The sequence below is a fragment of the Oryx dammah genome, unplaced genomic scaffold (assembly GCF_014754425.2).
Source record: "Oryx dammah isolate SB20612 unplaced genomic scaffold, SCBI_Odam_1.1 HiC_scaffold_12, whole genome shotgun sequence".
Taxonomy (NCBI): domain Eukaryota; kingdom Metazoa; phylum Chordata; class Mammalia; order Artiodactyla; family Bovidae; genus Oryx; species Oryx dammah.
Genome location: NW_024070196.1, coordinates 55,364,183 through 55,376,626, shown reverse-complemented (window position 1 = coordinate 55,376,626; position 12,444 = coordinate 55,364,183). Strand labels below are relative to the sequence as shown.

At 44.2% G+C, this 12,444-nt stretch overlaps 1 protein-coding gene across 4 annotated transcripts in view; it reads left to right on the top strand.

Moving 5' to 3' along the window:
- Nucleotides 1–2,966: 2,966 nt before the first annotated feature.
- Nucleotides 2,967–12,444, top strand: part of CCDC60 (coiled-coil domain containing 60) — a 173,857-nt gene continuing 164,379 nt past the window's right edge. For 2 of the 4 annotated variants that reach the window (XM_040250794.1, XM_040250793.1), the window contains exon 1: nt 2,967–3,499. In XM_040250794.1, coding sequence (XP_040106728.1) covers nt 3,410–3,499 — 90 coding nt within the window. In that variant the 5' untranslated portion in view covers nt 2,967–3,409. The remainder of the gene's footprint in view (nt 3,500–12,444) is intronic. The other 2 variants (XR_005722957.1, XR_005722956.1) reach the window with 1 other exon arrangement.

Below are 12,444 nucleotides of genomic sequence, written 5' to 3'. Positions count from 1 at the left end.
ACCTGATTTACCCATTTTGCTTCATCATTGTCCTCTGAGATGGTCACTGAGGGTGCTTAGTGACTGAGTCAATCTGACCCCAGAACTCATGCCTTTTATTTTTTTTAATTTTTATTGGAGTCTAGTTGCTTTACAATGTTGTGTTAGTTTCTGCTGTACAGCAAAATGAATCAATTATATGTATATGTATATCCTCTCTTTTTTTAGATCTTCTTCCATTCAGGTCACCACAGAGCACTGAGTAGAGTTCCCTGTGCTATACAGTAGGTTCTCATTAGTTATTTATTTTATACAAAGCAGGGTATATATGTCGATCCCAATCTCCCAGTTCATCCCACCTCTACTCCCCACCGTGATATCTGTAAGTTTGTTCTCTACATCTTTGTCTCTATGCTTTGCAGTTAAGTTCAGCTGTACCATTTTTCTACATTCCACATACAAGTGATATTATACAATATTTGTTTTTCTCTTTCTGACTTACTTAACTCTGTATGATCATCTCTAGGTCTACCTATGTCTCGGCAAATGACACTATTTTGCTCCCCTTTATGGCTGAGTACTATTCCATTGTATATATATCACATCTTCTTTGTCGATTCCCCTGTTGATGGACATTTAGATTGCTTCCATGTCCTGGCTATTGTAAATAGTGTTGCAGTGAACATTGGGGTGCATGTGTCTCTGTGAATTATGGTTTTCTCCAGGTGTATTCCATGGAGTGGGATTGCTGGGTCATATGGTAGTAGAACTCATGCCTTTTAAAACAATATTTTGCTGTGTATTTTCACATATTGAGCCTAAACCTTCCTATTCTTTGGGCTCATACAAAACTAGTTGAATTCTTCTTTGCCAAGCCTGTCCCTCAAAGCCATATGAAGACAGCCCTTTGTTCTGCTCAAGGCTGAACATATTTCTCATTCTATCTTATTTTTCTCATCCCCACCCCATATTCTGAACACAATTCAGTTTATCCTCATCCTTCTGAAAGTGTTTGCTGATGGCTTAATGCTGCTTGCAAAGAAGGCAGGAGGACCAAAACTTCCTATAAAAAGGAAGGTCAGACTCAGTCTTTAGATGATGGCAGGAAAATAATTACTTCCAAGCATCAGCATCTGGAACTACGTGGCTGGGTGTTTTGAATTTTATGGAGAGTCATCTTGCAGCCATGCCTTCTAAAGAGAAGGTGAGGTCATTGTGTGGCTGTGATGATGTCATAATCCTTAGCCACTCTGGGGTTAGAGATAAAAGGAGTCAGATTGATCCAGTGTGAAATAATGCCAAGGACAAAGCACATAAATCAGAACATGTACAATCAATCTGCAAGCTGGAACCTATCCTATAGGGCTACTGGAAGGATTAAATGAATTAATGTATGTAAAGTGCTCAGTAGAAGGCCTGGCACAGAGCCTGTGATCAATAAATATTAGTATTAATATCTGCTGTGAAATGAACACTGTACTGCAAAAATGACTAATTCTTCCTGGGAATGGGGTGTCAGGACATAATACTAGTTGCCACTTAACTAGGCCTCCTCATGTGCTCAGCCTTTACATAATGATCTGCTTTAATCCTTGATACCTGTAGCACAGCTACTTTCCCCATGTGAAAGCGATGGAAGCTAAGCCTCATCCAAGTCAGGTGTCTTATCCAGGCTCATGTGGCTAAGAGGTTGGATTTTAGAATCAAACAGGTCTGGCTTTGAATTCTAGTTCACACACTTTCTGTGGGTCCTTAAGCATATCAATCTCTCTGAACTTCAGTTTTCCAGTCTGTAAAACAGGATAAGGAAATACCTTCCTTAAAGATGTGCTGTGAGGACTGAGTTAATATAATTAATAAGACAGCACAACATCTAGCACATTCCAAGCACTTAATTTCATTCACTTCATGGCAACTAGATGGGGAAACAATGGAAACAGTGACAGACTTTATTTGGGGGGCTCCAAAATCACTGTAGATGGTGACTGCAGCCATGAAATTAAAAGAGCTTGCTCCTTAGAAGAAAAGCTATGACCAACCTAGACAGCATATTAAAAAGCAGAGACATTACTTTGCCAACAAAGGTCCAACAACAAAGCTCGTCAAAGCTATGGTTTTTTGAGCAGTCATGTATGGATGTGAGAGCTGGACTATAAAGAAAGCTGAGCGCCAAAGAATTGATGCTTTTGAACTGTGGTGTTGGAGAAGACTCTTGAGAGTCCCTTGGACTGCAAGGAGATCGAACCAGTCCATCCTAAAGGAAATCAGTCCTGAATATTTGTTGGAATGCCTGATGCTGAAGCTGAAACTCCAATACTTTGACCACCTGATGCGAAGAACCGACTCATTGGAAAAGACCTTGATGCTGGGAAAGATTGAAGTCAAGAGGAGAAGGGGACGACAGAGGATAAGATAGTTGGATGTAATCCCAACTCAATGGACTGTGAGTGTGAGCAAGCTCTGGGAGTTAGTGATGGACAGGGAGGCCTGAGGTCGCAAAGAGTCAGACATGACTGAGCGACTGAACTGAATGTTATGCACACATAACATATACATGTATACATTTAAGTGTGTGTATGTATATGTGTTGTGTCTATGAGGGATTTGAAGGATGAGTAGGAATGGTTGTTAGGTGAATAAAACAGAGAAACCTCATGGTCAAATAATTGAGGGGCTCAAGGCCCACATGGATCTACCCAACTCAAGGCACTAGAGAATTATGGCAGGATAGGGCAGAGTTTGGAAGGAAAGAGACGCTTGTAATTATACGAAGAGAAAGGGTCAAGGTCTTCAGGCCTGAAAGGTAAAACCAAAGTTTGAAGAACGTGGTTCCCTGGCTAGCCGCCAGCTCCCAGCCAGGGGCCCAGCGGCCCGGGCGAGTTCGCGACCACGCCCCTATTGATCCCAGCCAATAGGAAGCCCTCCTCGGGGCGCGCCGTTGCCAGGCGACCGCGTGGGCCCGGGCCTACCCGTTAGCGGCGGTGGCTTTCCCTTCCACTCGGCCGGCCGCTGCAATCCTAGGATGTATTTCCGGGGGCCCCTCGATGGGCCCCCCTTAGACTTTTTCAACGGAGTTTTATTTTTTTAGTTTCATATTTTATTTTTGTTTCTAGAAGACAAAGCTGTCCCATTCCGAAACGGGGAAAAACATAAAAGTTTGTGACTTTCTAAAAAGTCCGGGGCTTGCCTGATTTCACCCCGCGGCGGCTTCCTTATCTTGTTGGTAGGAAACCCAGGAAGACTTGCTTTTCCAATTAATTCCTCCCCAGTCAGAAACCTGTCTGGAGTCTCATTAGGACTTGTGAGCCAGGGGGAAATTGCTGGAAAGCTCTTGACACCAGTGACTGCTGATGTAGAAGATTCTGGGGGGAAAACAAAACCAAACCAAACCTTCCCTGCTGGACACAGTTTAGCCTGAAGCAGTTCCAAGATGACCAAGGTACCAGTCACCAAGAAGATGCAGAGTGCCCCTGCCTCCGGGGCCCTATTTCCCTTTTTTGCCTCAGCTCTCCTAACACAGGTGAGTCTCTTGTCTCTTTGCGAAAGCAGTCGTGTTTTCAAGACGAAAAATAGAAATTAGCCTCAGACCAACCAGGGACATCGGGAGAAAGAAGAGTCAGGGTGTAATTAAATTGTGACACACCCCTGATGCTCTCAGTGGTTGGTTACTCGTGAAGAATGAAAATGCCAGCCAGAACGGGGAGCTGGGCCATCCTATTAGCTAGTAATTCCAAAATGATGGAATAAATCGGGAGTGACACTGTAGAACATCAGGAAAAAATTAAGATGAATTGTAGGTTTGCCATCGCAGAAATTATTTTCAGAGATCCACTGTGCTCGGGGTACGTGCACATCCTCTCTCTTCATAGAGACTACAGTGTCAAACTTCGGGGTTTGAAGCCTGACTTGGGGTCTCACCAACTATTGAGATGAGTTGCTTAGCATCTCTGAGGCTTTATTTGCTCCTGTCTATGAAATGAGAACAGGAACATCAAGTAGGCAGAACGGTGTGAGGACTCAGTAAGATATGGAAATTGTTTAGGGTGATGCTAACACTTGATCATGTATGTATGGGACAAGAAATACTGTTGTTGGTTTGAAAGACAAATCAAAAATGAGTATGTGTTTAGTGCTGGGCATCAAACTGTTTCTGGTTTTTAATGATCAGAACTGGGCAGGCCAGTTTTGTCTGTCTGTGTTAAACGTGTCTTTGTTATTGTATCTGCAAACCCCCATGTTTACCCCTACCTTGGCCAAGGTAGGTGAACAGTGGGAGGGGAACAAAGCCTATTGCTGGCCCTCTGTGGTCCACCCACACTGGTATATCTTGTGGCTCAAGGTCCTGCCCCAGGAAGGAGGGCTTTGAGAAAAGTCAAGGTACAGAAAAGAGTTTAAAACTCACCCATGCTAATGTGGTGATCCAAAGCGTTCCTGAGCTCCTACTTTCCAAGGATTGACACAGCTCTGTGCAGCCTTCATTGCTCAGCCCTCTTACTGAGTTCCTTCTGAAATATGCAGTCTTCACCAGTGTCTCCTCTGGTTTTAAGATGCTACACGGAAATGGGTTTTATGCAGAGACCCCCCCACTCTGGGAATGAACTTCCCAGCATAGCAATGAGAGAAGGGAAGGAAGTAGATATTTCAGAATCAGCGGTGAGTGTGAGCACATGGCCAGTGGACCCAAATAGCCTGGCTTGAACCCTTGATCTGCCTCTTTGCAGCCCTGTGACCTTGAGCAAGTTACAGAACTTCTCTGCTCCAGTGTTTCCTGTGTGTAAGATGGGGATATCATAGGACTTCCTCTTGGGATTGCTGTGAGCATGTTCTGATATGTCCAAAGTTGAAGAACAGCATCTTAGGTCCTTAGCACTTCCTAGATTTTTGTTACATGGTTGTTTCATTCATTTAGTGAACATGTTGGATTTCTCTTGTGTGCTGAATACCTGCTCTTGTAAAATTTAAAACTTGCCTAAAAAATATTCACAATCTGTAGTGTGTGTGTTGGGGCAGGAAGTAAAAGAAATAAACAGTTCACTGTAATGCAATGTGATAAATGGTATGGGAGAGGTGTATCATTGGGTGTAGTGGGAATGCAGAGGACAGGTAATTCAGACTCGTGTGTGTGTGAGAGAGAAAGAGAGAGAGAGGTCATGTAATGAAGTTTTCCATCTTGGGTTAGAGACATTGGGGAAAGTGGAGGAGGACGCAGAGGTAGAAAAGACCATCTCTGTCTTGAGAGGAGCGTAGATAGGACTCTGGAAGGTCAAGAGCAGGGAAGCAGGCTTCTAGGCATCTGTTGGATAAACAAGACCTCAGGCACAAAACCACGGAAATCCTGCTGCCCACACCCCACTGTCTAGGAAATAATGAAGACCCTAGGGTGTCCCTGGCTGACATTTGAAATATCATGAAATACCTTTAGAAATTTCAACTTTTTAGAGCTACTGTAAAGCATTGATTGCTTCCCTGGTGGCTCAGTGGTAAAGAATCACCCTGCCAATATAGGAGACACAGGTTCAATCCCTGGGTAGGGAAGATCCCCTAGAGAAGGAAATGGCAACCCACTCCAGTATTCTTGCCTGGAAAATCCCATGGACAGAGGAGCGTGGCAGACTGTAGTCCATGGGGTTGCAAAGAGTCAGACACGACCTAGCGACTAGACCACTAAACCACAACAAATGCCAGGCAGCCAGGTGTCCAGTGAGGTGTGATTTGAGGAAGAATCTGGCTTCTCAGGGGAGGAAGGTGAGACCAGCTGGGCTTAATGGGAATGCCACTTCCTGCTGTGTGTTGGTGTAGTGGGTGACACCTGGCGGCGACTCCCAAAAGTGTCCTGAAGCCCTCTGGCCGTTTTTCTTCTCCCGGGGTTGAAAGTTGCTTTATCATAACTAATGTTACAACGGAACCTTTCTCTGCACAGCATCTTCATGTAGATTTTTCGGCGGAGGGAGGGAGTGTAAATAATGTGTGCAAATCCTCTGCTTGAATGTCTTGTTGAGGAAACCGTCTAGCCTGCCCTAAGTCAGAAGCCCTAATCTGTTTAAGGAGTTCCTTGTCCCTTGGTTTCTCAAGGAAGCAAAAGAGAAGTTTAATGGGATTAGCCGTGGGGAAGAGAGGGAGCAGAGCATATGTAGATTACCACGGGTCCACATTTTCTTCTTTGGAAGAGACTGGAACAGAGAAGGGCACTTCAGACACCCTCTCCATGTTCTAGAATGGAAATGTAGGGATGCATTTGGCAAAAACTATATAAAGGCATGGAATCCTTTATAGAAGCTCTGTGTCTGGGTGGCAGAGGGGTAAGAAGCATCCTTAGTTTGGGCAGACACTGAAACAGGCAGGAGCTAGACTGGGTGCTTCAGTGAATCCTAGCTTTGTGATTAAAAGAGCAGATTCTTCAGCAAACGATATGGGTTTGGACCCCAACTCTGATACTCAGCTATGTTGTGGGTCTTTGAACAAATCAGTGCCTCTCTGTGCCTCAGTTTCCTCCTCTGTGAAATGGGCACCTTGTATTTGAGCTAAGGCGTCTTCCATTTCAAGAGGCATCACCATTTTCTGTGTGTGCCAACAAGAAACAAAACTCTACTGACTAAACTATGCCCTATTTTCAATTATAAGAAGTACCCTAGTTTCAGAGATGCTGAAATGAGTAAAGAAAATGCACATCTTAGAATAGAGGAAATCCAGCTTAAAATGTTCTGGTCTCATAGGGTTTTGTGGGGATTAGATGAATTAATATGGGTAAAGCTCTTAAAACAGGGCCTAGCGCAGAGTAAATATTAGGAAATGTTAGCCATTATGACACTGTTGCTTAATCTTTTAATTGACTCTGTGATAGAGTGTAGTTATTACAACCCCCCCCCCCAGCCTCCACCCCCACTTTGCACCTGAATAGACTGAGGCTTGAAGAGCCCCAGGGTCTAGTTCTCTGCTGAGAGGTAAGTTGGCAGATTCAGGGAGATGGAGGCAAGCTATATACAGTCCCATCTTAAGGAGAAGACCTTGGCCTAAGCATCACTGTCCCGCACCCACTACCATCCACCCCAATGGTGAGAATGGAGTTGCCCAGGGCAGCTCTCAGTTCAGCTCACCATCCAGTCGGGCTATCTGGAATCAAACAAGCACGGGTTTCCTCCAACAAGAGAAACCTTGACTCCAACATAATACATTTCCACCACCAACATGAAGCGATTTTCCTCTTTGTTCAGATAAGAGAAATTGTGGCCTGAAGTGGTAACGTGGTGAGTCACTGGTCTTTGTTCAAAGTGGGCTCAGCACTGGGTAATTTCTCTAGTCTCTAATCACGGAGACTACGCCCCCTGCCCTGAATCAGTGATTACCCTGAAAAATAAAAGAGAGATCTGAAGACCACTTGAGATTCAGTTCTAAAAAATCCCAGCCAGCTGCACCTTCATTTTTATCATCCCTCATGACTTTTAGGCCAGGAAGATAGCAACGAGTCCTTTTTTCTCCCCAAGGGATTCTTTGGCTCCATTGTTACTGCATGGAGACAGTTGCAGAATTCGAGTTGTTGCTTTGTTTTGTTTCCTTTCTGCCCTGAAGCTCTGGACTGGTGATGTTTGCCTCAGTGAATATGGCTGTGTCTAATCGCAGACCCATGTGACAGGCGGCTCCCTCCATGATAAATCAGGGTGCCAGGAAGGCATGTGTTCATTACCTTCTGACATGGGAAGAATGATAGGCACTTTCTTTATGCTGGACGAAATGAAGTGAGTTCTTTGTCTCATCTGCGAAGCAGCAGCTGCTGAGCATGGAGAGGTGAGGGTGGGGATCGGAGGGGAGCAGTAGAAGAAACACATGAGTCTAGTTGATATGATGCAAGCTTAGTGACAGGGTAAGTTCTCTGCCTTTGAAATCAGACAAGGTGGGCTCGAATGTGCTCTTTGACCCTAATGTGAGGTTCTGTGAAATGGCCTGAATAATAATAGGGTCTACCATGTAGATCTTTTGAAAGGATTAAATAATGCCTCTGAAATACTGAGCGTGGCACTCAGTACACAGTGAACTCCTTAGTAGGTGATGACAGTTGTTATTATGACTCATGCTCCTTTGTCTTCTCTGGCTGGACACGTGTGCCTCCATCACTGTTTTGAAGATAACCCAGATGTGAAGCCTGAAGGAAGCTGAGCATTAACTGTAAAGTCGCAGACTGGGATCCATCATTAGTGATGCCAAGTCCCAGTTTAAGGGTAGAAGGGAAGAAGCAGGCCTAGGCATATTTTTAAGAACTTGTGTGAGAGTATATTTTTATGGAGATCAAGCCAGTCCTAAAGGAAATCAGCCCTGAATATTCATTGAAAGGACTAAGGCTAAAGCTTCAACACTTTGGCCATCTGATGTGGGGAGCCAACTCATTGGAAAAGACCCTGATGCTGGGAATGATTGAAGGCAAAGAGAGAAGAGGGCAGCAGAGGATGAAATTGTTAGATGGCATCACCGACTCAATGGGCATGAACTTGAGCAAGCTCTGGGAGATAGTGGAGGATGGGGAAGCCTGATATGCTGCAGTCCATGGGGTCACAAAGAGTTGGACACAACTTAGTGACTGAACAGCAATACCATCAGCATAATTTTGTGAAAGATGAGATGCCTTGCAGGAGAGAGTTCATCCTGATGGCAGAAATGCATGACCAGTTCAAAAATCCTAGTTGTAGGAAAGGGAGTGCCCTTAAGCATGATTTAAATCCCTTGGTTTTAACTTTCAGCCTAGTCTCATTAGTCATGTTTGAATCCTATAGAGAGACAGAAGTGGTTTAAAAAAAAAAAAAGCCTTATGTATCAATTAGGATCATTCTTGGTTGCAAGTAAGAGAAAAAAACTCAAAAGCAGGGTCGCAAAGAGTCGGACATGACTGAGCAACTGAACTGAAACAAATGTGGATTTATTTTTATTATGTGAAAAGTCTGGAGGCATATGCCCACTGGCATTAGTTCAAGGAGGAACTAGTTAATATTAAGACTGGCAGGTCCTTTTCCCTCATGGTCATAGAATGGCTACCTCATCTCTACCCATTACATTCATATTCCAGTAGAAAGAGGATAAAATGGAGGGTAAGAACTATTTTTGTCTTTTTAATGAGGCAAACAAAGGCTTTCCAGGAAAATTCCCAGCATGTTTCCTCTTATGTCTCATCTGCTAGGGTACTGTCACCTGTCTTTTATTAATTGCAAGAATGGGTGTGTGGGGGGGGAAACAAACAACAACAATGGCTGGGCAAGTGTGTACCTACCCTGAGTGTGGAAAAGCAGGAGCAAGAGAGAGGTGAAAGTATTGGAGATGAGGGTCAGGTTGACTGATCAGCAATAACTAGCACAAATGACTTCACAAAAAATCAGATATTGGGGGGGTCCCAAGCAATACAGTAACCTAAAAGAGAGAGAGACAGTTCTTAGCCTGTACCACAACTGTTTTAGGGATATCAAGGGCCTTTTCCATAGTGGTACTTTTAAAAACTGCACAGAATCCTCTGAAGGGCTGAGGGGGTCAGGATAAGGGGGAAGTCACCAAGTGAAACATTCATTCAGCTACTATTTACTGAGCTCCAGATATGTGCTAAGTGTAATTCTAGGTGTTGAGGATACCTAGAAGTGAAAAAAGACATGGGACAGCCTTCCAGAAACTGAAAAATATAGGGAGTCAGATGAAAAGAGATCCAAGATAGTGGACTATCTTTATTCCTTTGACTCCCTTCTGTTTTCATCATTTGGAGAGTGGAGGATAGGGGGGCTTAAAGAATCAATCTCTGGTTAGATAAGCCTTTGCACAACCGTAGAAAGAGACCTATCCTTGACCCCTTTTCAGCATTCCTGCAGCCTCTAAAGACTCAGCTGTCATCTGCTCAGTTCAAAAGCTGCAGAATCCACGTGGGGTTCAGTGGCAAGTAGCACTTACATAAAATCTGACAGAAGCCAATTAAACCTTTCTTGGACTGAACAAATCAACATATTTTTCTCAGAGATCTTTCTGACAGTTAAATTCAAAATCATAATCACCAGTAATGGGATACCTTCTATCATGAGATGGTGGCATTTTCCCTTCTGAATTCCTGTTTTCAAACTCTGCTGAAAAAGTTTCTTGCAGGTTCAATTTTGATCTGATATATTTCTAAGTTGGAATTTATGCAATCGGAAGTTATATTTAATAACTCAAAAGTTAGCTCTGTTTGGAGATCTGCCTGTAAGTGTGGAAGTGCTTTGGGATTTCTGGATTTCACTAAGTGGGAAGATTATACAGTTGGGATGATTTCTGAAATGGGTTCAGTGTTGTCAGGGGCTTCAAGGGGTCCATGGCTGGCTGCAACTCAGTGGCAGAAAGAATGGAAAGTAATGCCCCATTGTAGCCTGGTACAGCAGAGAAGGCAATGGCACCCCACTCCAGTACTCTTGCGTGGGAGATCCCATGGACGGAGGAGCCTGGTGGGGTACAGTCCATGGGGTCGCCAAGAGTCAGACACAACTGAGCGACTTTACTTTCACTTTTCACTTTCACGCCTTGGAGAAGGAAATGTCAACCCACTCCGGTGTTCTTGCCTGGAGAACCCCAGGGATGGGGGAGCCTGGTGGGCTGCCGTCTATGGGGTTGCACAGAGTCGGACACGACTGACGTGACTTAGCAGCAGCAGCAGCAGCAGCAGCCGCCACCTAGTACAGGGCCAATATGACCCTCTGAGATGTCTGTTAAATATATGACAGGTGTTTTGGATGCATTAATATGAATCAGACTTGGGGGCTTCTCTCAAGAAATCCATAATTCTGTTGGAGAGAAAATGCATAAATAACCATGAATCAAAATGGCTAATAAGTCAAAAATAAAGGTAAAAAATATATTAGAGTTGGAGATAGAAGCAAGTTCTATCATGGGAAGAAAGGTGCAATGAAGCCATCTGACCTGCATCTTCAGTGTTGGCTGGATGTGGACTTGGGGTGATACAGAGACTGAATCGTGGCTGGATTTTCTTATTTTCTAATGCATCAGGGTGAGGCAGAGTTTGTTGCCATTCACCCCCAAAGAACAGGTTCTTTCTTGAGTTCCTGTTGGACAAAAGGCTGTTCCACAGAGCTCCAGCAGGTAAATCTTTCCATGCTCTTCTCCTCCACACACGAAGTTACCCAAGTTTCTATCCTGGGGGGTTTTCAAATTAGGGAGGATTTAGCACCATGAGTTCCCATTAAATCTTTCAATAACTGAAAAGTTCTAATGTTTTACTTCCTTTAAGACTATGAATTTCAGCAGAACAGGGTTTCTCAACCTTGACTCCATTGACATTTGGGGCCGATGGGCTGCCATGTGCATTGCAGGATGCTGAGCAGCACCCCTGGTCTCTAGCCATTAGATGCCAATTGTGACAACCACAAATGTGTTGATATTACCAAATGTCCTCTGGGGACCAAAGTCATCTTGGGTTGAGAACCATGGCAGTACAGGACCACCCAAGTCCTAAGTATCTTTCCCCAGCTGAATGGTGAGACGTTCCCCTTTAAATAAATGATGCCGTTGTGTACCCAGTTGTTCAGGCAGAAACCTGAGCTTCATCTTTGCTTTCTTCCTCTTCATCATCTCTTATGTTCAATCAGCTGCCTCAGGGCAGGCACTCTGTGGACACTGCCTCCTTCCCCAAGGTCACTACCTGATCCAGGATGCCCTCATCTCCATCTCTAGCCTGGACTATTCCACCAGCCTCCCAACTGCCCCCTTTATCTTCAATCTGACCTTCTTCCAACCCATTCTCTTTCATTAAAAGTGTGATATTGTCATTTCCCTGGTTAAAACAATTAATGGCCCTCAAAATGAAGATGATGATCTTTAATAAGGTTTAAAAGGCTCTGCATGATCTAGTCCCTGCCGGCTTTTCCAGCTCTATCTTTGATTACTTGGTCTACTTGGAAGTCACACTGGGTTTCGAAGGTGCTGTACCTTCCATCTTCTTCCTCCTTGTAGAACTTTCTCCCCTTCCTCTCCTCCCCATAAGAAACTGTAGTTTTCTACGGCAAGATGTTTCCAGGGTTCTGAACAGTGGTGGAATGGGGGTGGCCCTTGCTGGGAATTAGGAGGTCAGTTTGGAGTATGAGCTCTCTTGCTACATAGCTGTATGACCTTGGACAAATCACTTCACCTCTGTAGTTTCTTCATATTCATATGCAGAACCGAGAACCCTAACCTCACAGTCTGGGGGTATCCTCCTTGCTATATGACTCCAGAGAGCAAATAATGGCTGCCACTTATTAAGCATCTATTATGCCACTACTGTGTTCTGCATATTTTATTAAAGTTAGCGTCTCAGTCCCATGCGGCAAATGCTATCATTACCCCTGTTTGTAGAGATGATAAAATTGAGGCTTGGAGAGATTTTGTGACTTGCCCAGAGATACCCAGACATGTAGGTGATAGGATTTGAATCCAGGACCAACTAACTAGAGAGATTCTATGCTCTTAAGATCAGTC